The 27986-nt window shown below is 32.2% G+C and overlaps 1 protein-coding gene across 1 annotated transcript; it reads left to right on the top strand.

Annotated features, from left to right (window-relative positions):
• LOC118752800 (protein UBASH3A homolog) lies at positions 1–27982 on the top strand (the record flags this gene model as incomplete). The annotated part of the gene is given in 6 exon segments (XM_036487666.1): positions 1–241; positions 5615–5810; positions 6076–6177; positions 26762–26931; positions 27112–27442; positions 27566–27982. Coding segments are annotated over 6 exon segments (1457 nt in total), but the record flags the coding sequence as incomplete, so codon positions are not given.
• Between the last annotated feature and the right edge of the window lie 4 nt (positions 27983–27986).

The following is a 27986-nucleotide window of genomic DNA, read 5'->3' as shown; positions in this document are numbered from 1 at the left end:
AGAAAAAGCCTTGGCTGCAACTGGTAACAGAGGAGTTCAAATCGCTTCCGATTGGTTGCTTGCTCACGTAAATGATTCTACATTAGACGAAAGTAATCCCCGTGAATACATTTTGTATGCGTGCCCGACTGGACCTTTTCTACAACAGCTGGAAGAATTTTGGAATAAGTCGCGCATAGTGTGCGGTTGGAATGGTGCTCACAACTACGTGCCACATATCACATTGGTTTCATTTTTCAAGGTAAATTATCTTTACTAGTTCTTATTATTTTAAATATTTTTGGCAGCAGCTGATTTATACTGGTTCGTCTAATTGCACAAGGAAAAAAATCTATCCCGAACCGCTCCTATTTTTTTCTTATGCAATAATATTTTTTTTCTCTTTGACAATGATGATTCAACTCGTTTTGTTTTTGTATCATTTGTAGGCATTGAACCAATGATAACAAACTACATGCTTTGTTGTAAACCAAAATATTAACTGTATTTGTCAATGTTTTTGTGGCTTATTAACATTTTATATTTAATATTAACATTTACTTTTAAAAAGACCCAAGGCGAATTCATACAAGGTGATAGCGGCAACACAAAACAAAAAACTACACTAACAAATTATACCTGCGATGACAATCAGAATAAAAACAAATGTACAACCAAAACATCATTTTGAAAATCAGCACAATTCGTCTTGAAATCAGCAGCTCCGGTACCACCACCTTGTATGAATTGGCCATGAAAACGACCCTGTCAGCAATTAGAAGATAATTGTGTCGCCTATCGCCACGACACAAAAAAAAACAAAACACTTCTATCTTCTTAACAGGTTCTCGAACGATTTCTACTGTTTTTGAAGTTTTGAAGATTAACAAAATAAATTTCGAAAATTCGTTCAAGTACAATATTATTTTTATCAAAGCGAATTCAAACAAGGCAGCGGCAGCACAAAAAATAAAAAACTACACTAACAAATTATACGCACGATGTCAATCAGAACAAAAAAATTTGTTGTAAATACCACAAACATAATTTTGACAATCAGCAAAATCATCTGCTCCAGTAGCACCACCTAGTAGAATTGGCCTTGATTCTTATTTTTTCAATTTAATAGGTATTTTCAATTAATGTGCAAATAATAAAAATACGCTCTTGTTTATACCAACACATAAAGCGCTTTGACCCAGTTGGCTGTGATTCAAAACGGAAGCATAAACCAAACTTCCATTCAAGATAGTGTCTCATTTGACGCGAAGTGAAAAAAGGCTGAATATCTTTATACATCACCTTTTAAGGCCTGTATGCAGCTCTCAAGAAAAACAAAAACTCCATATAGAATGACTTACAAGAAATGGCTAAGAAATTTTCTTGAGTCAAATTTCCTTAAGGCAGTACGCAGTTCTTAAGAAATTTACCACGCTTTCTACTCCGGTTTTCTAAAGTTTTTTGTGAAAAAAGAGCACAAGGCAACCCAGGTTTGCAACGGAAACATATGCCCGTTCCATTATTTCTTGATGAAAGAGTGAGGCGACAGGCTGTGAGGTATCAAAAATGTCAAAATTCCTTGAACACACTCTCGAAATAATGGCAATTTTTTCTTGACCGTTTTCTTGAGAGCTGCATACAGGGCTTAAAATTTCAATTATTATTATAACAAATTTGAATTCTTGTTCGCTTCCATTTCGGTCCCACTTGCAAATTAATTATTTAAGAAATATCGCATAAAAATAACAACTTTTGTTTACTTTTGAATACGTTTTCAGCGAGTGCGCTATAACCATACAAGTATAAATGCTGGAAAGAAATATGAGTTGAGTCATCATTTTTTGTTGATGCGGTTCTTGAGTAGGTATAAACAAGGTAATTATTTTTATCAAGGCGAATTCAAACAAGCCAGCGGCAGCACAAAAATAAAAAAAAAAACTACGCTAACAAATTATACGCACGATGAACAAAAAAAAGTTACAACAAACATAATTTTGACAATCAGCAAAATCATCTGCTCCAGTAGCACCACCTATATAGCAGAATTGTCCTTGATTTTTATTTTTTCAATTTGTTAGATTTTTTCAATTAATGGTCAAATAATGAAAATACGCTCTTTTGCTATATATTTTCAGAACTGCTAAATAAAATGTTTAGCTGAAATTTCGTAGAAAATGGGTGCATTTGAACTTGTAATCTGTTTCGAAAAGAGAATGATGAAAATGGTGTAGAATGTGATTACAAGCTAGAATGCATCCCAAATTTCCCATTATGCGCTATCCAATACATATGTATGTATATTAGCGTTGCAAATGTCCCGTATTTTGCATTAAATTTGAAATGTTCCGCCGGGACAAGATTTTTCCCGAATTTTCGACAATTTCATTATTCATTTCAACCTGTAAACTTCTACTCAACATGGTCATGCTTTAAAGCGGTTATTGTTAGTAGGTTATTAGCAGGGAACGGATTTTTAGGGCCTAAAAACTTATAAAAAAAGGCAAAATAAAATAAAGAAATAGGCTAGAAAAGGCAAAATAAAGTAGGGAAATAGGCGGGAAAGGCACTAGAAATCGCAAAAAAGGCAAAAGAAGGCTCTAAAAAAGACAAGGCCCGAAAAATACAGTGGTCGAAATAATTATAGCCGCCCCACATTTGGATAAGTTTTAACATATTATTTTTGTTGTTATTTAATTTTGGTTATTTTTTTATAAAAATATAGTACATTCTTTAACAAAACTCGTGTAAATCCCAGTTTCAAACTTTGTGCAATATTTAAAAAAAAAATCAACAAACTTTCGTAAAAATTTCTAACCTTTTTAATTAGATTTCCTAGAAAAATTCTGAGTATGCAGTTTTGTAGCCTATTGAATTCTAGTAAAACAAAGTACAAGTTCCAAATGGCTAAAAATTACGTTTTTTTTTTAATTTTTTTTTGTCCAGGATGTTTCGGCTTTCTTCCATATAAAAATAAATTGTGTATCCATTATATGAAGGCAAATGGGACCTAAAAATTCTAAAAAATCAACCGTAATTTTTAGCTATTTGAAACTTGTACTTTGTTCTACTATAATTCAATGGACTACAAAACTGCATACTCAGAGTCTTTCTAGGAAATTTGATTAAAAAGGTTCAACATGTTTTGACTATTTTTCTTTTGTTTGTTTAAGGTTTATTAATTTTTTACAAAAGTATAGTTCATTGTCTAAAAGACCATATAATCCAAGTTTCAAACTTTGTGCAAAAATTAAAAAAATTGTGCAACGTTTCACATAAATTGCAAACTTTTCATTTAGAATCTCTAGAAAAAAACTTTTAAATTTTAGTACATGTAATAAAGTAAATTATGTAAATTTTAAGTTACTAAAAACAGCCTTGACAATGCAAAGCAGTTCCTTCCTTATAAAGATTTTTTGCGAACCTACTTTGAGAGATTTCTCCAACGTTGCGGAGTGCTGCCAGCTTTTTTTTTACTACAATACGATTTAGTGAACAAAGGTTGTGCGTTCTACAAACTGCTATTTGGGTTTTGCCTATTCTCAAGTAAATGTAAACAACGCCTCAGAGACTTTAAATGCACTGAAATTCACTAATACTTCCAATATTTATTAATTCTTTTTATAAATCATATATTTTGCATTTTAAGGATATTGAAACACGTTTACTATCGAAAAATTGAATATTAAGAAGATTTACTCTTTGACAGTCTATTTTTATTTTATCCTCCCATTCGGCTTTGTTTACTTTTAAAACTGTTAAAATGTTTAAATCCCATCGCCGCTGGGAACGCGAAATCTTGTAATCTCTCATTCTTGTTATCATACTGTGTTTAGTGTTGCTCCCAAAATTAAAAAAAACATAAAAAAAATATGTCGAGCAAAAATTAAACTACTTCAAAACGCAAATATGTGGTAGACTTCAAAGCTTGTATGGTAGTTGCTCAAAAAAGTGGTAGTTAGTTCTACCGCAATGTGGTATAAGTCCGATCACTGATAGCAACACTTTTTTGCCTTTTAAAGCTTGTACCAACAGCAAATTTTTCTAAACTGGTTGCTTCGACTGACTGTGTAAGCAAAAACAAACAGCTCTATAAGCTGAAGCAAATGAGATCATTTTTCTCTTTCGCTTTTGCTGTCTGCTTTTGCTAATTTATTTGTGTTAGTCGTAGTTAAGCAACTGCGAATGCATTGAAAATAGTCAAGCAATTTCAAACCCTGACCAGAAGCAGCAACAAAATACACGCAAATGTTGTTTTTGCCTATGGCTTGATCGTTACAGTTCAGAACTTTTCTTTCATGTGCTTGTTGGTGTTTTTTTCTCTCTTGGAGGGCAACTGAGAAAAGTTCTGAACGCTTTTTAGTTGTGAACTCAACTTCAACTTTAGTTCAGAACTGGAACGATGAATCCGCTTTAAGATGTCATGATTGACACAACTTAAAAATCTATTCTAAACTTAAAACTTTATTTTAACAAGAATGAGTTTTAATTTACGACTATCAATATGGGCCTTTGAGTTCATAAGTTCGTAGCAAATCGGTTCAGTGATCGCCTATTCATAGATTTCACGAAAATTGAACTACGATAGGTTCGGCGATAGTGCAGATTACTACACTTCTGGTTAAAAATAGCGGGTACCTTACCAGTCAGAGAACCAAAAATTAAAAACACCGCATATAAATTGGCAGACTCGAAGCAATTGAGCTTTAAACTTTCGTTCTCGTATGTAAAATACAGTAAAGAGCGTTTACTATTTCTTCAATTACACCGGAGGAAAAAAGTATCTTAATTTAATTTAAACATTTTTTTCCAAAAAAATCTGAAGACACCGTATCAGGGGTCGGCAACCTGCGGTTGCTTTATACACGTTCTGAAAAATACTCGCAAGTAAATACGGACGCTGCACAAAAGTTGAAGGTATCGAAAATCCTGTCCAAAAATATCGTCCTTTCTCTTCTAGAATTTTTTAATTGTGATTTATAATGATGTACATATTTTCTTTTCTTGTGAACCTTTCCATCATCAGTGACAATAATCTGACCGGTCAAATGATAGTCACTGAAAACAATTCTTATTCTACCAGCATTGTCAATCATATGACGGGTAAAATGATTGTCACTATTCTATCCGACTCGACTGGCATATACATTTTTGCATATGGGTTAGTTTTACTTGTGAATGTGTTGGAGTTTTAGTCATTCGCGTCTTAGAGGGATTTTAGTAAGGCATTTTTTTCCTCAAAAACTTTGCTCAAATTTTTGTATACAATTTTTGTATATGAAATGTAATGCGAATGCGCTGCCGCTTCTAACATGCACTGTATTGTATTGAAATTGAATGAGCTATAAAACTGCAGGTGAAAAAAAATTGTATGCTGGTACTTAGCGGATAAGTCGACACCAAATCGACTAATCTACGACTAAATACTCGTACGACTCTGAATATTCGCAACGTTTTTTATAAATAAGTGAAGAAGTTCAGGGCGTCGTTTAAAATATTTAAAATCAGTTTCGTCCATTACCGAACGACATAAATAGTTCAATTTTGTAGTTAATTTTAGTTAGAGCAAATATATATAACTATTTAATTATTTGAATTTTTAATAACTATTCTCGTTGCTTTCTTTTTGTGTTTAAAGGCTCCGGATGAGAGTTCACTGCAATTATCCAAAGCTCTAAAACAGGTTGTTGACATGAGTGGGGCCCTTCTAGATCGACCCCTAAAGTTGGAGCCTTATATGAGTCAGAATTTTATGGGTTTCTTTGTAGCGGAAGAGGACGCCAACTATTTAAAACGACTATCCCTGCAATACGTTAAGGAGGTGTCCAATTCAAGTATGACACTGTTCTTGTAAATGATTTTTGGTAATTTTTGTACATATATCATGTAAAGAATGCTAACTTTTCTTGTGTAAAAATATTTGAACCAGATGGTGTGGTGCATATACATATGTATATTTTTTGGTAAATGTAATGGACAATTTTTGGTGCTCTTTTCTACCCTTTTTTTAAATGCTTTCACTGGAATATGATATGTAACGCTTGAATTTTAAACAAATTCTATGATGTCTTTATGGCCGATGAAATAATTTGTTAACAGTCATAAGCGACACGTATGAGCAGCTCGATGCAATAGTCGCTTGCTTCCCATGGTGCGGTGCTGTTTCATCCGGTACACGTTGTATACCTCGTAGTAGTCGATGTAAGAAGAATAACATTTATTTTAGAATACAATTTTAATAGTTTCTTTATCCAACTTTGCATGCTGTTAAGATGATATAGATATACATATGAGCCGTTTATTTTGAAAGTGGCATAAGTCGCCTTTTCAAAAAAATGAATTAATGATAACACCAATTAGAATTTAACGGTATCTGCAAATTAAAAAAAAAATCATAGAAATGTTTAGAGCTTCTGAGAAGAAGTTTTACTAATCAGCGGAATAACGAAAATGTTTATTTTGAAAGTGGCATGTCACTCAAAAAAATCAAGTTAATCATAACATGAATTACACCGAGCAAAAGTCAATTTTGCACACAAAAAATTATACTCTAAAACAAGGAGCAAAATATAGTAGTTTCTTTCTCTGGAGTTAGGATTTTTTTAAGGACTTTGAAAACTGAGAGGTTTGATTAGTTCCAAAAATTATTTAAAAAATTCAATATTAAATAGAATATCTCTATGGGTACCAAATAAAAGATGAAATTCTGTAGAATTGAAAAATATTAAATTTTTTGGTGCATAAGGAAGAATAGGTTTTGGTAATAGGAGTGTCGTTGCAAATTTGCAGTATTTGCTTTTGAAAAAATTATAGGTTAAGAATAAATATACACACGACCATATCCTCGAATTTCGTCCTTCTACTTTAATAGCATAAAAAATAAAAATATTTAAAAGAACATTTTCTTTAAAATTTTTTGTTACTCATACGCCGTGTACATTCGTTCGGTTTTAACTTTCCCGTGATAAATGGTAGATTCAATATGGAGCCGAAATTTTGAATATTTGAAATCCGATGTAAAGTTTTTTAGCGAATCTAAGTGACTTAAATTTTTTTTTGCCGCCATATTGGGTCCACTATTTAATCAGCGATCCCAAAAACATTAAAATTTATCATGGCCCAACATTTTTGTATCACTTTTGTAAAAAGATTAATAAATATATTTGCTCATATGCGAATTCAGCCGATTTCGCACGAAATTTCGTCAAAAAAAAAAAAAAAGCAATTTATGTATTATTTAAATATTGGAGATCTTTCTGTTTGTTTTATTTTTAAAAGCAATCACTCAGAAAAAAGCCGTAAAACAAGAAAAAGTATACTTATTTTAGAGTTACTGTTTTTTCCTTATTACGAAAAATTTACTCAATTTGAGAAGTTTTTCCTTAATTCAGGTTCATGCTAAAAATATGGCATCGTTAATTTGAGGAAGTAAATTTACTCGAATAAGTAATAATATCCTTAAATAATTTTGAATTTTGTCAGTGCTGTTAAGACAAAGTTAATTGCTTTCCTGGCAAATGTCGGCTGTGGCGTCGCGTGAAGACTACTGCTTCTGTTTCTGAGATCGCAGGTTCTAGTCCGGTTGGAGGTGGTTAGAGTAAGGTAAGTCAATTATTTCAATTTAAATATAAATTACAAATTGTAAAATTAATTTCATATATGGAAAATCCTAAATATTCAAATACCATAAAAAATAAATTAGATACATTTTTTTAAATACAATTTAAAAAATTACAATTAAAAATATTATCTGTTTTTTGTTATTTATGGCCTTATAACAATTATATTCAACATAAATATAAAATAAAATAAAAAAAATAAAAAAAATCCTGCTCTGGGACTCGAACCTTGCATCCCTCGACTAGCACTTCAGAGCTTTGCTCTGTCGGCCATTGCCACTGTATGAGCGCCACGAGCAAAATTACATACCTATTCCTTTCACGGGGGATAAAACGGCAAGTAAATTTTTCCCAAAAGCTAAGGGAAATATGTTTTCCTTAAACTGACCCAGCCAGCAAAAAAAACGAAAACCGATCCGAAAAAGGACAAAAAAGTGGATGAAGTGCGGAGTTTTGTCCGTTTACTGATTCCATTTTCGTATGCTTTGACGATCCGTTTTCCCACTAAAGTGTGCGGCAGAAACGTATGAACAGGCAACAGTATGTGAAACGGATACGTTTCCGGCTGTCTTTTCTGAAATTTGTCTGTTTGAATTTTTCGTTCAATACGCTTTCCTTCTGCACCTCACAGATACTTTTTCATGGTTCAAAAGAAATAAAATAAAATTATCAGGCGTCTGACGGAATTCGGTACCTTCTGCAAGTTAACAAATAGAGGCACACTCCTCTGCACGCTCAGCTACTACCAACTACGCATTCATGCTTTCAAATGTTTACCCAGCCAGCAGAGAAACGTACTTTTTGCCGAAAGTGCAGTTTTCGTACATTTTTCATTTCCGGAAATGTTCAGAAAACGATTTTCATATTTGCTCATTTTCCTTATCCGAAAAATGTCATCATCTTATTTCAAAACAATAATTTTAAAATATCTGTTCAAACTGAGCATTTGAAAACATGTATACATATTCGCCAGTAACTGAGTGTGCAGAGAAGTGTGCTACTATTTGTTAGCTTTCAGGATGTCCCACGTTCGAATTCCGTCAGAAGTAACACATTAAAATTAGTTATTCAAATTGAAATAATTGCTGTATCTTAAATTTTGTTTGTTTGGTTTCCTGTAACTATGAAAAAGTTTCTGTGAAGTTCATAATGAAATCGTTTTCAAAGAAAAATTGTATCAGACAAATCTCAGGAAAACAGCCGAAAGCGCATCCGTTTTACAACCATTTTCGATAGTTTTCTGCACATACGTTTCGGATGAACACTTCAGTGGGAGAATTGATCTGAAAAACGCCCGAAAACGGAATCGGAAAACGGATGAAACATCAGGTTTTTATACGAAATTGTTTCAATTTTCGGATACGTTTCCGGATATTTTGCTGGCTGGGTAGCTTTAGAAAATAAAATACAATTATTGCATTAAAATGACATCACCTTTTGCGAACGTTTCGAGCGTTTTCCGGATACAAAAATTGATGATAACTGAACGAGTTTTTCTATTCGTTTTCGGATACGGAAAATTGAACTAAACTGCACTGTCGGAAAAATTTACGTTTCTTTGTTGGCTGGGGAGTCAAATCGTATTAAGGCAGCCAAGTCATTGGAACCATTTCAAGGCAATATTTCCTTAGAATAATATACTTTTTTCCTAGCAACAAGGCATGTTTTTTCTGAGTGATTCATCTACACATGTATTCATAATTGTGCATTTACATGGTATGAATCTGTTCATAAGCCGTATGAACTTTCCTATAAAAGAAGCACCAACTCTATGAAGAAATGAATGAAAGCGATATACATACAGATGCGTGCAACTAATTAGCAACGAAATTCAAAACGATATTGCTTGCAAATTATGTTTATTTATTTATTTTTAATAATTTTCATTTAAAATATAATTCAATCTATATTAGAAACCACAATAACAAAAGTTGCAAAGCTTGCACAAATTGCAAAAAAAATTAATCAAACTTAAAATCGTCATCAAAATTTCAAAATTTTTAATTAGAATATATAGAAAATGTTGGGGTATGCAGTTTTGTAGCCCATTCCATTTTAGTATAATAAAGTGGAAGTTTCAGGTCGCTAAAAATTACCGTTGATTTTTTAGAATTTTTTTTGTCGAGGGTGTTGCGGATTTTTTTCCATGTAAAAAAAAAATTTTGATCATGTGTTATATTATATGTTTCTCGGTGGACTTTATACTTGAAAAGCTACCAAAATATGTATGCAATACTTCTACATATCGTCGTTTAAAGTACAAAACCGCGCATCAAGAAAATGCAAAACCTCGTATGTGAGGTTGCCTAAATTTTATAGGAGGGAGTAAAACTTGTCCTAATCACAGTATACAGTAATCCAGATAGACAAAACAAAAAATTTAAATATGCTTATTTGACAATTTGTTTGAATGTGTTGGTTGATATTTTTTCACAGTTGTCGTTTTCGTTGACGACAATATCAATATTTTCTTATAGTGAAAAATATTTTCAAGTCACGTAAAATCACGCGTGTAGCGTGAGTGATTATGACCGGATGCAGTTCCTAAATAAGTCACTCCGCGTTCCGAATACAACTTTCAGTGAATAATGGTGGGCTGACTGGAAAATTTAAGAGGTAGAACAAGTACTTACTTAGCTTAAAAGTAGAACTCTCTCATTTTCAAGTAAACCACTCTTATAGTAGATACCTTAATAGCTTTAATAGAATATGTACACAAAATTATATCTCCACGTTCGAACAAATGCACGAAATTTTTATGTATTTGTCCTGCCGCTTATTCTCATTTGCAAGGAGATAATGCATGAGTTAATGCAAATAAAAACGGTTTATGCAGATAAGCGAGCCAGTTTGTCAACCGTATAAAATGTATGTACATATATATATATACATTAGACTGCATCACCAAAAAAAGTTGCGGTTTTTCCGCCGGGATTACAAAGTTTATTATATTTTAAGACGTCCACCAAAATATTTCGGAAAAATATTAAGATTTAAGCGAGCTGGACCGATTTGAAAATACCTCCAAAAATGAAGCTTTTTATGAATAAAAACAGTTTCTTAAAGAACTTTTTGAAAAAAGTCCCCTCAGATGACAAATTAGATTAAGCTTAAAAAATCTGCATAAAAATATTTAAAAATCCTTTCAACGGAATCGTAAGAATGAAGTTTTTGATACGGTTTTTTTTACTTTTTTCAAAGATTGGTTTACGAAAAACTTGAATAACTGGGCCAAAAATCTCTTGATTTAGACTCATGGGATCTCAGTAGAAAGGTATTTTCACACTGTGTTTATTTCTGGCCAAAAAAACGTCATTCGTGTCCCATCTTGTTTTTTCGAATACCAACATATCTTAATTCCACTTTGAATGACGTTCGTTCATCCTACCTTTCTCTTCCATCGTTTGAATGAGTTTATTAGCAAAGAAATAAAAAGGGTGAGAAAATACCTTTCCAATGATATCTCACAAGTCTAAATCGGGAGAGTTTAGGCTCAGTTATTCAAGTTTTTCTTATACCAATCTTTGAAAAAAGTTAAAAACAGCACCAAAAATCTCATTATCACGATTCCGTTCAATTTTTTTTTAAATTTTTTAAAAATATTTTAACGCAAATTTTTTAAGCTTAAACCGTTTTGTCATTTGAGGGGATTTTTTCAAAAAAAATCTTTAAGAAACTATTTTTATTCATAAAAAACTCCATTTTTGGAGGTATTTTCAAATCGGTCCATCTCACTTAAATCTTAATATTTTTCCGAAATATTTTGGTGGACGTCTTAAAATATAATAGATTTTATAATTCCAATGGAAAAATAGTACAGATTTTTTTTGTATGGGGAGTGATGCAGTCTAATATACATATATGCATACATACATATATATGAAAATATTCAGTGTAAGATTTGACCCATCTAGCTGCTTTTAATTCTGTAATTCGAAAACTATTGAAGATAGATTAATGAATTTTTGCACAAGGTACGTTATAAGATAGGTTACTGTCACGCCACCCTATTACATATATAACTACAATTTTAAAAGATGCAAAAACTGAAATGTTTAACTAACTACAAAGGCTAAAATGCCCAAAATTGATATTTGGAATTTCCCTATAACAAGGAATTATAAACTGACAGAAATGGACTTAAAAATAAATATATTTTTTTTTAATTATGGGCGTGGAAAATATCGATAAAAAAGTCAAGTTGGGTCAACAAAATTCCGTTATAAGTTAAATATTTCTTGCTCTATTTACAAAAATGGGATACCATTGGAAAGGTAGTGAATCGGGCTTTCTCTATTCAAAGCAAAAATACAAGAATTTGTCTCGGTCGAGATAAAATGCAAATGAAACACTCGAAGAAAATGAAATTCCCAGTAGGCCAGAAAAAAGAAAATTTCATCAAAACCTGCACTTTCCAGCACCTAAAATTGTGTTGTTTAAAGTCTAAGAGGAGTGGCAAATAAACTGAGATACGAACTTTATCGAATAGTGGCGGATAACGAGTTTGCGGGTCTAATAAAAATAATAATTTGCTAAAAATAAATTTAAGTCAACATCGTTTTACTTTAACATGAAATACTCAGTCCTAGTTTACTAAAATCCCAAAAATGTATATTCATTAGAAAGATCATACCTAAAAAAATAAGACCAAAATGATATTTTAGCAATAGATGCATAAATCACATAAGACCGACAAATTAAACATTGAGATTCAGTTTCAAATATACAAGTTTAAATATTATTGCGTTCGGTAATTTTCCAAATCAAACACCGTCCCGCCATACACTTTGATTTACATTTTTAAGTTGTTATTGTTTCGTCTTTATCAGGCATTTCTAAAAACATTTTTGACGTTGTTTTGAAATTTGGCGTCATAAAATAATGTAATTAATCTTTTCTAGAATATGGAAATGATACACTGTGCGGCGAGTTGAATTGGTCCAGCCGTGTCTCTTTGTAAACACTTTAACTCGAACAAAATTGATATATTTCAACGAAAGTCAGGGCCGAAGTTAGTTAGTATTTTTGTATTATTACTATTTTTACGAATTTTGCTGTTCAAATTTACATGTCAAATATTTGTGGGTACTTTTGCACCAGTCGTTGCCTATGGGTTAATGACAAAAAAATCCTATACATGCACAGTATTTCATGTATTAATTTTCAAATAAGCATATTGTCAATGGTTGGTTTACTGTATACTGTGGTCTTAATTAAAAACGGCTCTCTCTTTTAAACTTAATTATCTCTTCTCCTTATGACTAAGTATCGACATTTTGTTATAAATGGCTAAGGGCTTGATGTCAGGAGCTTCCGGTGATCAAATTTCAATTTCGAGGTTTTGCAGAACCACGATACGCGCTTTCGTACTTTAAACGACGATATACATATTGGCGCTTACACAATATTTTAGTGTTTGGCCCAGCTTCTCCTCCGATATGTGACGTGCGTGATTTTGTCACATAAAGTAAACGACAGATTTACGCCGACTCCGAACGGCAATTGTATTTTTATGAGAAGCTGTTTCCATGACAGAATACACTCGTAGGGTTACTATTACCAACAGAAAGGCAACCGCTATTAGAAAAAACTTTTTTGTTTTTTATATTTTGATGTTGGTGGGAAACTCGGCTTGAACTCGGGCTCTGCGTAATGCTCTACATCAGCCGCCACCACTTTTACATATATTGCTGGTATATTCACTCCGAACATCGGAGTGTATATATGTAATATAAAAAAGAATGAGATGAAAATGTACCTAAAATTCAGGAGCAAATGAAAAAATACTCATTAAAAATAGTTCACATGTATAAATTAAAATATATAACTTAAGCGGTTGCAGCGCTAAACAAAAGGAAAAGTTAGAAAAAGTAGCAATGGAAACATGAGACCATAAAATGTTTGTTGCTTTAATTATCTAAACCTGTTAAGATATGACACTCCATTCTTTGTAGTAGTTTGCAAATATACACTAATTATCCTAAAATCGCAAACATTTTCGTGTGATGTTTTTCTTTGATTTCGAATTGAAAATACATTACGATCATATTGCATCCAAATAAGTGCGGTATCCCTGCATTTTGTAAAAGCCAGAAAGAAGCATAAACTGTATAAAAAATATATACATATGTTTACATTTTCATTTCTTTGCCAGCTTGGAAAATATAGGCTTGTTTTTACTTAAATGTGATACAAAGCTCATTAAAATGTTCTGTAATGTCTTGTTTTTAAGTTTGTTATCATAGTGCTTTGTATTTTTATTGTCCACTTATACATGAGTTGATGCTATTTAAAAAGTTCTAGTATAAAGAATTTCTTGATTTTGAATTTGTTTGTTTATTGTTTTTAATTTTTTAAAATTCATACATTTGACATGTATGTGAATGGCGGAGTTGCCGCTTTCCTCCTTTTCGGTGGACTTTTATATTAAAAAGGCATCAAAATGGGAAAAACCCGCCTTGGTATCGCTGCATCTTTTAAACTTTTTATGGGAAGATGTATGAAAATCTAACTTGCTATAATTTCATATGCTTAACAGTATCACAACAGTATGTTTACAGTATCTCCCCATAATTTTTCATATGAAGAAATGTATTATACGGATCCCACTCGATATCATTGAATTCCTCATTGAAACATGTAGTCCCTCTATTTTAGCATATCAACAGTTCATATGGCTTCTTACCATGTAAATGCACCATAAACCAAACCAAACTTTTATATAATTAACTTACAAACAAAAAATAATAAAAAATGTACATATACAGCCCGATTCTGTGCACTTGATAAATTGAAAATCTTTATAATTTGTCAATTTTTTATTATTTATCAAGGATTGGTATTCTAGCACAGAAATCAAAAGCTCTTTTCATGATAAATTATCAAGATTGAAAATGCTATTGACAAATTGAAATTTCATGTGAAATGTATACATTTTGTATATTAATAAATTTGTTTCTAACAATTAAATACTCCATGTGCCGGCATTTGAACCTGCGACACACGGAATTATAGTCGACATCTCTACCTACTCGGCTACGGCAGTCAAAAGCTTTTTGCTTTTAAATTCATATTTTGCATTGGTGACAATGAAATCAGTTCCACTCATGTGGAAATCGTAGAGCCAAGGCGAATACATATAAATATATATAATATGTGTATATTATATATATAATATATATATATAAATATAATAATATATATAAATTCGACTTGCGTAGAGCTTTTTGTTTTATAAATATTGACACAGAATGCGAAGGAAGCTTTACTTGACAAAAATCTTGATAAAATTTCTTTACAAAAAATGTATCAAGAAAACACAGACTTGGGCGGATAATGTAATACATAGAGTGGTCGAAAAAATTTAAGTCGCACCAAAACTGGCAAGTTTTCACAATAATTATTTATTTAAGTTATTTTTTATAAAAATGTAGTTAATTCGTTAACAAAAGCCGTATCCGGGTTTCAAACCTTGTGCAATATTTACATTTATTCGTAAAAATTGTAATTCGATTTTCTAGAAGTGCCAGTTTCAAGTGGTTAACAATTTTCGTTTTAGAATTTTTTTGGCGTAGGTGTCGCGGTTTGCTTCCATATAAAACTAAATTGTGTTTACTCATTATATAAAAGCAAATTGGACAACGAAAATTCTAAAAAAAACGGCAATTTTTGGCCGTTTGAAACTATTATATGCGCTAGAATTGAACGAGTTTTAGTTTTTGGCATTTAATGAATGGAAAATTTTGAATATCGTCTCATTTACATGTAGGAATGTTCGATATCGTATCGATTTTTCTGAATATCGATATTTCATCGCACGATAATCGATTTTTTTTAATAGATATTCCAAGGTCGATATATCGAAGGCATCGATACTTTACCCACAATATCGATATTTAAGTTGAAATTTATTTTTCATCTACAAAGGAGTCTATGGAAAAATATTAAAGTAGGTTTAATGAACAGCTTGTGTGATTTATTTAGCTCTTAAGTTTGATAAACCGTTTGTTTTAGTCCTCAGTAAATATACAAGATGGAAATAACACAATTAGTTGAGTTGATAAGCAGGTCTAATATTCTATTCAATTGGGAGTAGGATTTTCAACGTCGATTTTTCCGATATCGATATTGTTCGGCCCGATATATCGCCATATCGATTTTACATGCAATGAATTAAATCGATTCATGATATCGATACTTTCTTAAATATCGAACATTCCTATTTACATGTAGGGCTGTAGCTGAGTGTGCCAAAGACGCTTGATACAATTGGATGCGGCCAAGAGAGGTCCGGGTTCAATTACCATCAGATGGCGGAACATAAAATTAAATTTTATTTCTTCTTAATTACGAAAACACATCTGTGCACTTCACAACCACATATTTTATAACGTATATACTCAAATTTAAAACGAGATGGGTTGGTGCTCTTTCATATGCGTTTTTTTTTTTAATTTAGCACGTTTTTTTTAATTCTAAAATTTTTTTCCCTCAGTGTATCTCAGCTGACGATTCAAAAACGCCCTATCTCGTCACATTTTCAATACATTTTCAGCTGATATAGGGCATTTTTGAATCGAATTCTGAGATACTGCGTTCTTCACCAAAATCTGGGTTTTAATGTAAAAAACAGAACAACTTATCTGATATATACTTTATTATGGATATTTTTTTTAAGTTGCAGAACCACTTTTATCAACATTTTAAAATTTTAGTTGTTCCATTAATGATCCAAACAACGCATACGGTACATAAAGGCTGCGTTTCTTATACATTCCGGATAATCCCATTTCACAGCCAGAATAAACAGAATGCGTTTAAAATAAAGAATAAGTAAACAAAAAAGTTTATTCAAAACGTTCAGAATGAATAAAGAAATGCAGCCAAAGAGAAAGAAACGCACAATCGAGTCATATGGCTCACACTTGAGAACTTGCACACAAAAGAGTATCAGCCATGCTCCCAATTTCACATTCGCCATTTTCCCTGCGAATTCGGCCTCAAGTCACATTTTTGATGCTTCAAATCACATAACCTTGATTTGAATCCGCTTGCTTTGTTGTCAGTGAAATGAAAAGAGGAAGTCAAGAGGGTTTAAATTATTCTTACATATAAAAAGAAATGTTGATCATGGTCGCACATACTTTATAAGGAAGAAAATGAACAACACCGTCAGCAAAAAAACAATGGCTGCGTTTCTTTATACATTCCGGATAATCCCATTTCACAGCCGGAATAAACAGAATGCGTTTGAAATATACGTCAACATATCATCAGGAACGTTCTTAAGAATAAATAAACAAAAAAGTTTATTCCAAACGTTCAGAATGAATAAAGAAATGCAGCCAATATTAGAAATCAACTCGATTTTCTAACGTCATGAGATTCGCTCCCTGACCTACTAAAATTTAATGGGCTATAAAACTGTATACCCAAAATTTTTCAATAAAATCTGATTAAAAAGTTTGAAATTTTTGGGCGATTTTGGTAAAATTTTTTGAATTTTTATAATTTTTGTACAAACGTTGAAATGTGGATTTATATAGAGCGTGTTATATAATGTGCTAGACTTTTATAAAAAAAATACTAAACATCAAATAAACAAAAGTAATGTAGCCAAAGCTGGTCAAAATAAAAAGATTCTATTATTTCTTGTATATAAATTCGCCTTGAATTCTTAGATATTTTTAGGTGCCATTTTGGACAGCTAGTTATTTATTGAAATTTTAGTGTCTTTAAGTAATAAGGAATTTGCTGATGATGCCTTACTAAAAGCATACATCACCCAAACCGAAAGGACAATTTCAACTACAGCAGTTAGTCAGATATTGATATTTGTGAAATTGAGGGCACACTAATTCAGTTTCACGGGAAATCTTTAAAATCACATAGTGAAATTGAAATGTGAAACTGGGAGCACGGCTGTATATCTGCGGTTATAAGCAATAACCGCCTAAGTTGACTTAAGAAAGAATTGGGTCATATATGCTATCGCTTTCTGCAACTACTATTCCATGTATATGTGAAACTCTCATCTCGTTAGCTAGGGTACTTAAAAAGTTATAGGTGAAAATATTTAAGCGTTTATTCTCGAATTCAGCTTTTTCGACATAGGCGATTATCGCTTATGATGCATTAGGGTCTGAAAGAGTTAAATATTAAAAATCGCTATTTTTGTATTTTTACAAACTACCGTTACATGGGAAGCTAGCGTGGTTATTGTCCGATTTTGCCCATATTTATTCAGCCACTGAGACCACTAAAGCCAAATAAATTTTAGTCAACACTTGTATGATCAATGGAATTACAGATTTTTAATTTTAATATATTACCAAATATACGACTAAAACTTCCTCGAGCTAACAAAGTGCTACATAATTTTGAAAAGAGCTAAAAGAGAGCTAGGAGCTAAAGCCCAGTTTTCGGAGCTAAATAGAAAAGTAAAGAGCTAAAGCTGGCTCCAAGAGCACCAAAATGGCAACACTGCATGTGATATTTTAAGCAATTCTTTTCCGTGGTTGGCCATTGGTTTCTTACGGTTTATATATATTATTAACTTTATTTGTTGTTTTGTGGTGATTCCAAGAATGCCCGCCAATTTTAATATATTCTTTGGAAGATTAATTAGTATTTGAAATATTTTTATAGCATATCCCCCCAAGTAGGTGCATTGCCTGGCCTTGTAATGTTGAGCACTGCCAGAGTTGGCCTATCTAGCGTCACAAAATTTCATAGATGGATCAAAATGCTTCGCCTAAAGTGCATTGAAAATGCATAAGATGAACAAAATATCATTGTCCAAAAAAAATTTTCAACTCACGCACTTCTTAGTGCCAAGTTTTGTAAACAGTGAGAATTCGTAGCCCAAGTACTTAACTGGACTCATTAAGAAGTGTGCACGTATGTATTACTTTATACAAAAACTCCAGCGAATATTTGACACGAAGCCTAACGACGAAATTTTTTCCATCGTTAACCTCATGATACAAAAATTTAAATACCTTTATCAGGATTCCGACCCATGGTGAAATAAATATAAGGTGATGTCACTTACATAACCTCGTTTTTTCTACATTCCAATTGCGGCCATGCATTTTGGGGTAGTAGGAAAAGGGGGAAAAGATTAGGATTATTTCTACTACTTTTTGGGTACTATTTCCAATACATACATACATCAGTGGACCCCACACCGGTTAAATGAAGCTTGCATCAATAAAATATTTTTTCTGTAAACCAGTGTAATTACAGTTTCATTTTTTCGCTCAAATGAAATTATTATTACTTAATTTTTATTTTTTCCATCAAATATATTGATTTTAATAATTATTATTCAAATATATTTTTCTACCTTAAAATTATTATTTGTAAAACTTAAAGGCCACACGGTCGTACCACACACATATGATGATGGTTAAAACATAAAAAATACGGATTATTTTCCGTCTTTCAATTATTCATATTAAAACAAATTAAATTATACCGTTATCTTGGTTTAATTATTCTTAAATTCTACTAAAAATGACATATTAGCCCGTATGGAATTTTATTATTTTATTCTTGTGTTTTTTTCTTAAGTTCTGAAGTACATGTATATGCGTACTTAGTTTTTAAATATCTTAACATTAAAGGAAATTTTATTACGACCTTCATTTTCGTTAACATTTTAAAATTACATTTCTGAATTCTATCAGTTTTATTATAAAATAATTTTGCGTTTAAATTGTTAGACCAAAGTGCATTATCGTAGCCATCCGAGGCACTGCTCCAATAATCAGTTCGATATATACCGTATATATTTTACCAAAAATGTACTTACAAAATCACAGTTATTGGAAATTATAGCTTAAATTTTCCAATGAATTTGAAACGAAAAGTCAAAGCAAAAGCGAAACCAAGAAACAGTTACTACGTTTATACGTAAGCTATTTGCAAATAAAAATGATTTGCAAATACCTAACTCACTTTTTATTCGATGGCGAAAAATTCTTTTTTAATATTGCCTGATAATAAAAAGCCAATAATATGACCGTCGAAAATGAAAATAAAATTAAAAATGGCAACGTTTTGATTATTAAAAGGCAAAAGATGACCATCGAAAAAGAAAATAAACCTAAGAATGGCGGCGCCTTGCACTTATTTGCAAATAGTATCACTAATCAATACTTATTTGCAAATAGTATCACTAATCAATACTTATTTGCGCGATTTAGGTATTTGCAAATAAAAAATTGACTCAGCGTTTATACAGCAAAGTTTACCATTTTGGAAATTGTTATTTGCAAATAATACGTGCGAACAAACGTAGTAAGTGATACCTACGCATACTTTGTCACAAAATTGTCTGCTCCGTTTTTTGTTCCATTTTGCCCAGAAATGAAATTGGAATGAATAGAGTAGGCATTACTGTAACGCTGGTATGCCGAAATTGCCAAAATTACAACAACCACCCCCAAGTGACAACACATTATTATTTCACCATGGTTCCGACTAGAGATGGGCACGGGACTAAATATTTAATTCCGACCCCGCCCATCCCGAAATTCGATTTTTAAGTCCCGAACCCGCCCATCCCGACATTTTTCAGAATTGTACCGCGGTACGATATCGATCTCCCTCCCTTCAAGTTTCTGGTGCAGAAGGGCTGGTAAATATTGAAAATGTCATTTTAAAATTTTATCCTTGAAATTTCGCAATATTTGTTTTTGAAAAAATTATATGTTAAGGGCTTATATAAACTCAATAACATTCTCGAATTTGTCAGCTTAAAAATTACCTATTCGTCCTTGTGAATCCAAAAAATTAAAATTTTTTAAATTCTAAAGAAATTTCCCATTGCATTTGTTACCCATATTTTTATTCTACATTGCATTAAAGTTTTTTAATAATTTTTGGAATTAATCATATCTTTGAAAATAAGCCACTTTAAATAAAAAATTAGGTTTCAAACCCATTTATTTGTTATTTATTTCATGGTAGGAGAGCTTCTCAAACAATATAGAAGCAATTTTTTCGATTCAAGTTGTTGAACGTCTACATCCCGGGACTAATCCCGGGATTGTGACAATGCCATCCCGAAAATCTCGGGATCGGAAAAAGCCGAAAATTAACATCCCTACTTGCCACCTCTTTACTTTTAGGTAACCATATGTAACTTGGATTTTTGATTAAAAACATCATTGAAGTGGTTGTCGAGCATTTTTGTAAATAAAAAATTTGCAGTTTTTTTATATTTTTTTTTTTTTTACACAAGAATATGTCTTTTAAATGGTTTAAACTTACTTAAGCATCTACTCAAGAATTATTATATTAATTAAAATTTATATATGTACAACTATATTTGAACTAGTGCGGGCGGCCAACGAGACTGAAAACGGAATGAGCACTTACTAAAAATTAATCTAAAGCTGAATTTCCACTAGCCACTAAATTACAACATTTTTAATGAGAATGTTGGGCGTGAAAAAAATACCTGTGCCATATTCAGTATTAGAGTCCGACCGATTAATCGGCCGATGCCGGGGCTAGTATAGGCCAAAAGAATCAGCATCGGCCGTTTTTGACCGATTCTTGAATGAGGCTATGTTATTTAGTTATTGAATTATGTTTTTCTTTTGTTTTTATAAAAGCATTTGTTCTCGAAATGAATCTAATCCAGGATTTAATCAGCCGAAGCCTGAATATAATGGCATTTTAAGAACAAATTCTTTTATAAATTCGTATGATAATAAAAGAAAAACATAATCAAATAACTAGATAACAATAGCTCATTCAGCCTCAGCATCGGCCAATTGATCGGTCGGACTCTATTCAGTATAACGGCAAATTTAAATTCATTTTTTATGCAAAATCCGCATTTTTGAAAAAAATTGCTACATTACTTAACGTGCAGTAAGCGTTTTGTTAAGCTTTAAAATTACAACTAACGAATCTGAGCATGACATCTATATCGAAACGCAGGACGAATTCGACACCAAAAATGCTTTGAATGTAGTGATTATTTCAAATGTCACTCTTAACAACTGTTTAAATATGTCTTACTCCAATATCCTAGCCCATATAAAACGTCGATTTTCCATTATTTCTACCAGTTTTGGCTGTTTTGCTGGACTGGAACAATTCCACCTGTTTTCTGTTAGAGTACGTTCAGCAATTCTGACTATCCCCTACTAGGTGAATTCTTATAGATTTCCAAGGCGATCTTCTATACTATTCACAATTGCACTAAGAACTTTTTCTCTGTATCTCTTATCGATATTGTAGCAAAATAACTGTTGACTCTGCTGATAGCGTGAGATTTCGCCACTTGCTTAAAAAATTCTACTTTTTGAAACATGCACATAATATATGCAAGAAATTTTATGTATAAAGAAAACTGCAAATCCTATGCGAAACTTCGAAAACGATGAGTGAACAGATTAACACATAACTAAGCGGCAAGGTTAAAATTAGAAGGGAAACAAATCTACTTATAATCAGACACAATACAAAGATATCGTTATGAATTTTTTACACAACATAACATAAACACACGGCCATTCCTGCATACTATAAACTCATAAAAAAATTGTTTGATTACAGCGTCATTTCAACAAGCAAGCGATGTGTTTTACATTATTTGTGTAGTGCAATTTATATCGCTAGCTTAAAGTGAAAAGTGGCTAATTCCATGTTTACAAATTTTACAAGGGGAAACAAAAGTTATTCTAGCCATTTTCTTCAATTAATTTGCAAGACTTTGTTTGAATGCAACATTTTGGGCGTTTAAAGCAAAACAAAACTATAAGAATCCGAGAGTTTAGATATTATGTAGAAGATTTTTTATTACTTTGGCCTTATACAATTCCTTGTGCCTCTTTTGGACTTAGCAAACTAGTAGCATTAATAATTTTGGAAATTATGCATTTTTAATTGCTCTTGCCTTTTATATTACAATATGAGTTTTCACAAAAGGTGGACTTAGCAACTTTTCACTCTAAGTTAGCGAAATGTAGATTTTTAATGTTGAATGTGTTTAGTAATGCTCACAAAATATAATTTATAATTATGTACACCATTTTTATACATTTATATCTATTACACCGTGCTACAAAAACCAAAAATTTTCAAAACACACGAAAAAAATCAATATAATCACAAAACTAGGAGCCAAATATAGTATAACTGCGTTTTTTTTTAAATATTTTAAACAAAAAAATTACAAACCGATACGGTATCGTTGTAAAGGCGATTAAACCCCTTTCTTCTGATATGCATATTTGTATACTTCGTATATAAAAATTTGAGAAAAAACATTTAAAGTCAAAAAATACCTTTTTTAAAAAAAAATATTTTAAACAAAAAAATTACAAACCGATTTTTAAAAAAATGTTATCGTTGTAAAGGATACCAGAAAACTTATACGTTCCGAAACCCAAAAATTTATATTACACAGTATACAGTATACACATACATATATAAACTCCTGCCCCCTAAGTGAAAGGCTGGCTACGCCCCACAGTGGTTCGGATAGCAGATCTAGCTGGACGAAAGTCAAAATTTTATTTGTTTTTAAAATACTTAATGGTACTTGGAATACATTCCTGACAATGCATTCAAATAGAAATTGCATTTATTAAAGCAATAAACACAATGGAAGCAAAAAAAAAAGGTAAGTCAACGCCGTCTATTTCAGAACTCTATTTTAAAAACTGAAATTTAACTTAAAAGATTGCTAATTGAACTCACAAATCTTTGAATAATTGCAAATTGACTTTATTAACCAAAAACTGCACTTATTCCACTATAGATTCAGCGGTCATAACGCAATTTATGTCCACATTGGTATAAGCGAATGTATACTGAAAATTCGTCGTTTTGATCAATTAAAAAAATAGACTAAAGAGTAGGAAAAGTTAAGGCCGCCGAAGGCCGTTATAAAACCACTTGCATATTACTCTTTACACCTTTGCAAATGCAGGGGGGAAAGTTCGATAACCAAGTCTAACCAATTGGCTTAGATATTTGCATTTTAGTGACGGTATGTCAAATCTCCAAATTCGAAAGTAATTATTAACAAGAACAACAAAAAAGCCAAAAATCAGCAAAAAGCCCCAGTTACTTTAAACTTGCACTTCATTTTACTAAAGTTGTATGGACTAGAAAATTGCACACTCAATATCTTTCTAAGAAACCTAATTAAAAACATCGAAATTTTTGCGAAAGTTTGTTGTGTTTTTTTTTCAAATGTTGCATAAAGTTTGAAACCTGGATTTACACAATTTCTTTGATAATGAACAAATTACATTTTTATGAAACAAGTAATTAAGATTATATAGATAATAATAAAATAAATAATATAAAAAAAACTTTTTAATATACAACGCTTTTATAAATGGACTAAAAAGTAGAAAATAATATTTCTCAGTCCCATTGTTATTAGAGAATTAGCTGTTCTATTAAATTATTTTAAAATGTACTAAGTCATTTTATTATTTTGAACTGAAAATAAAAATCAAAATATAAAGCGACATATTTTTATTAAACTTTAACAAATTTGTAATCGTTTTAAGTATAATCTCTCTACAAAAAATTTTCATATGTGAAGGTTTAAGATTTTTTAAATATTTTGTGTGCCATGTTGGAGCCGCCATTTTGAATTTTTGTAAATGACTTTAGATTCGTAATCAGCAACCCAGAAAACCCCCCAGATATCTAGTTTCATAGAAATTACCGATTTTTTTTTTATCTTCGTCCGCCATATTGGATCTGCGATTTTGAATTTTTGATAAGTGACTACAGATTCGTAATCAACGACCCAAAAATCCCCTAAATAAGAAGTGGTGTAAAAATCCATTAAAGAGTATTTGTTTAAATAGCTTCGTCCAGCTAGATTTGCGATCCGAACCACTGTGCGCCCTTGTATACAAAACAATTAAAGTACTTCTTTTAGAGCGCATACATGGCTCCATAATAATGATTCCAGTATCTTCATTTACATATGTATATTGTAACTATCAATATCTTATTAAGACAAGTGTAAAATTTTTTTATCTTAAACTAATCAAGTTAGAAGGACGAAATTCGAGGATGTGGTAGTTAAAATATAAGTCCTGGACATATAGATTTTATCAAAAATAAATATTGGAAATTTCCCAGGATATTCAAGGATAAAGTTTTAAACGGACATTTTCAACACTTATTCGTCCTGGTGCACCCAAAAATTAAACTTTTTTTGTATTCTACAGAAGATTTCCTTTTAATTGATACCCATATTGTTATTCTACAATGCACCGAATCTTTTGAATAATTTTTTTATTCAATCATATAGAAATTTCAAAGTCCTTTAAAAAAATCCTGACGTCAGAGAGAAAAACTAAAAATGCAGTTTTACTACATTTGGTCCCCAGTTTTGTAAATACATATATTGATTTTTTCGTGTGTAAAATTTACTGTCGCGCGGTGCTTTATGCGGATACATACATATCTGTGGACTTTTGACAAAACAACATCTGTGCTTTCTGTAGGTTGGAATTTAAAGTAAATTATAAGGAGCTTCCATTTAAACATTTTAAATTTTTATTTAACTTTCATTAAGATAGAATCTTGAACTACTCCAATTATTGACTAAACATAAAAATATCATTCGAGAACTCAATGAATTACTGCTTTGGAGAGAAAATGACCTCACTCAAAAGTCAAAAGTCCACAGATATGTGTGTATGTATAAACCTACATATCGCTCATTTACAACTCAGTTACAACTAAAAAAAAGGAATTTAACAAGTGAAGCGTTAAAGGGAGTGTACTCGTACCCAAAACTATTAAAAGCTTTAGAAAACTTCCACTGGCTTTGCATTTTCTTACCCAAAAAACTTGAAAAATATTGGAAAATGAGAGAGCAAAATGTGATAGAGCTGCAAATTTATGGTGGAAAAATTTTTACCAGCGAAAACTTGCAAGTTAGAATATCAGCTGATCACAAACATATGTATGTTCGTGAATAAACAAAAGAAAATACGGCCTTTTTGAATTATTTATTGCAAACTTTATTATCAATTCTAATATACAACGAAATATACATAAATAAAATTTATTAAAGCACAAAGTTTGTTGAGTTTATTTTTAGAATACCAAATGAAAATTCGTTCGATCAGCACTTTCGACCACAGTCGAAGATCGAATGCAACTCATAATAGAGGCCAAAAATTTCGAATCTTTATTGTTTTTCTATTGGCACAAAGTGCTAGCTCAAAATTTGGATCATATATGACTTCCGAGTCTTTTCGATTGCTGAGTATTAGGCCTTATGGACCCAAATGGGGGAAATTAGCTTATGGTTACAGAAGATATGTAACAAAGTAATTGACGAAGACTTGCGTGCCGCTTGCGCTTTTCTCTCAGCGTGTTTACCGCTGGTAAACCCAACTGAAAGTTGAAATTTAAAAACTAATTAATAAATTTAAGTAAAACCTGTGGATAATTGACAATAAACTACTTTTTTCGAAATAACTAATTTTCAAGTAAAACCTGTGCAACAGTTATTATTTTACACCCTGTATATTATAAAATATTAATACTTACCTGGAAAAAGGAGTACAAAAGAAGTACAAAATTAAGAAAGGTGTACATTTCCAGATATTTTTTTTTAGAGCACAAGGGAATACATTGCAATTAAAAGGAGTACGTTTACTCCCTAACCTATCTCGGGAGCCAGTTCGAAAACTTTTCAAGAACGCCCAACTTCAGAATTTTATTGAAGAAGGCCCTAATTGAAAATTTTATTGAAAAACACCCTATCTGAGAATTTAGTCGAAGAAGGCCCTATCTGAGAATTCGGCTCAAAAACGCCCTATCCCAAACGAAAATACATTGAAAATAAGCTGAGAACTGGCTGCCGTGATAGGGGTCGCCTTCCACTCAGCCATCGATATGCTGCTGGAGAGTTTTGTCTGAGGAATACGGGTACACACCTGTTCTCTTCTCACGCGGAATTTTTAACCAATATGAGGAGTGATATAAGGAGTGATTCCGCGTCATAAGCAAAAAAATTCCATTTTTTGAGTTCGGACAGTATTTTAGTAAATGAACGATATATCCTTGAATACAAATGTACATATATACATATGTACATACATATGTACATAAGGTATGTACATACGTATATATTTGCATATTTGCTTATATTCCAGCTATATCTTTGGAGCCGCACGTTAAATCGTTGCATCTGACTCTAGCATATCAGTTTCCGCAGAATCAGTTTAATGCACTTAAAAGCTTAGTGGAATCGCTAGATGCGTCCTGTGCATCCAACTGGGAGCTGCGTCTGTATTCTCGCGACCCTCGGCTAGCCACTAAACAAGTACATTGTTTCATTCATTTGTAATTGTTGCTGTTTGCCCCATTCTTATGATTACAGCAATATTTTTTAATTGGCAATTTCTCTTTTATTTCGTTTACCTCTTTGCTTACTTTTCTACATACACATACAAACGTCCTATCATTGGTGTTGTTCTCTTGCTTGTGCGATGCGCTGGGGTAGGTGCACAAAGTGGTGTATCCCCACAGTCCACATGAAATCGATGAACTGGAGTTGCGCATCGGCGATTACATTTATTTGAATACAGATGCAGTTGACAACTCGTGCGATGGCTGGGCCGAGGGTATTTCATGGCTAACCGGCAGCTCCGGACATTTACCTGTAAATTACACGGAACGAACTGCCGAGTCAGATGCGTGGACATTGCATCGTATTGTGCAGTTATCCAAATCGATGACACCATCACTAATATCTGCCGACGAAATTGATATTGTTGACGGGCGGAGCATTTCCACTGAACCTGAGGAGCAGCAAAGGGATTTGCATCATCAAAGTAGGTGAAGCAGTATTTTCTTACATCCACATGCATTATAAACTTACCTAAATTAAATATTTAGTTTTAATGAAGAGCTTTATTAATTTTTTCCAATTTCTGGCATTTCTTGCACGGCGTTAGTTGGTCTTCCTCACGAACTAATTGACGGCTCGGTATTTAATGAGGACTCTGAAAATAGCGTGGAAAAATATTTACGTAAAACTCTGCAACCTTGCTTGGATTTGCCATTACTGCAAAGTGTGAACAGCCAAACAACTCATAATAGCAGCCATCAGTCACAATCTCAACAGGCTAGTCAACATACAGTGCAACAGCAGATCAAACAGCAAGATACGCCGAGTTTAGAAATGAATGTGCCAGATGTGGCTAAACGGTTAGGGGACATGGACATAATGGTGGAACCGATGGGTGTTGCAGCACCAAATGCTGATGACACGCTCAGTATGGATTCGGAGCGTTCACACGAGGCTGCGAGCCTTGAAGTAGCACCGGTAAAATGTCGTCGGATATACATAATGCGACATGGAGAGCGTGTGGATTT

The sequence above is a fragment of the Rhagoletis pomonella genome, unplaced genomic scaffold (genome assembly GCF_013731165.1).
Source record: "Rhagoletis pomonella isolate Grant_MI unplaced genomic scaffold, Rhpom_1.0 Rhpom_scaffold_01851, whole genome shotgun sequence".
Lineage (NCBI taxonomy): Eukaryota > Metazoa > Arthropoda > Insecta > Diptera > Tephritidae > Rhagoletis > Rhagoletis pomonella.
Note: the sequence above shows the minus strand (reverse complement) of the source record. Positions and strands in the feature narration are given on the sequence as shown.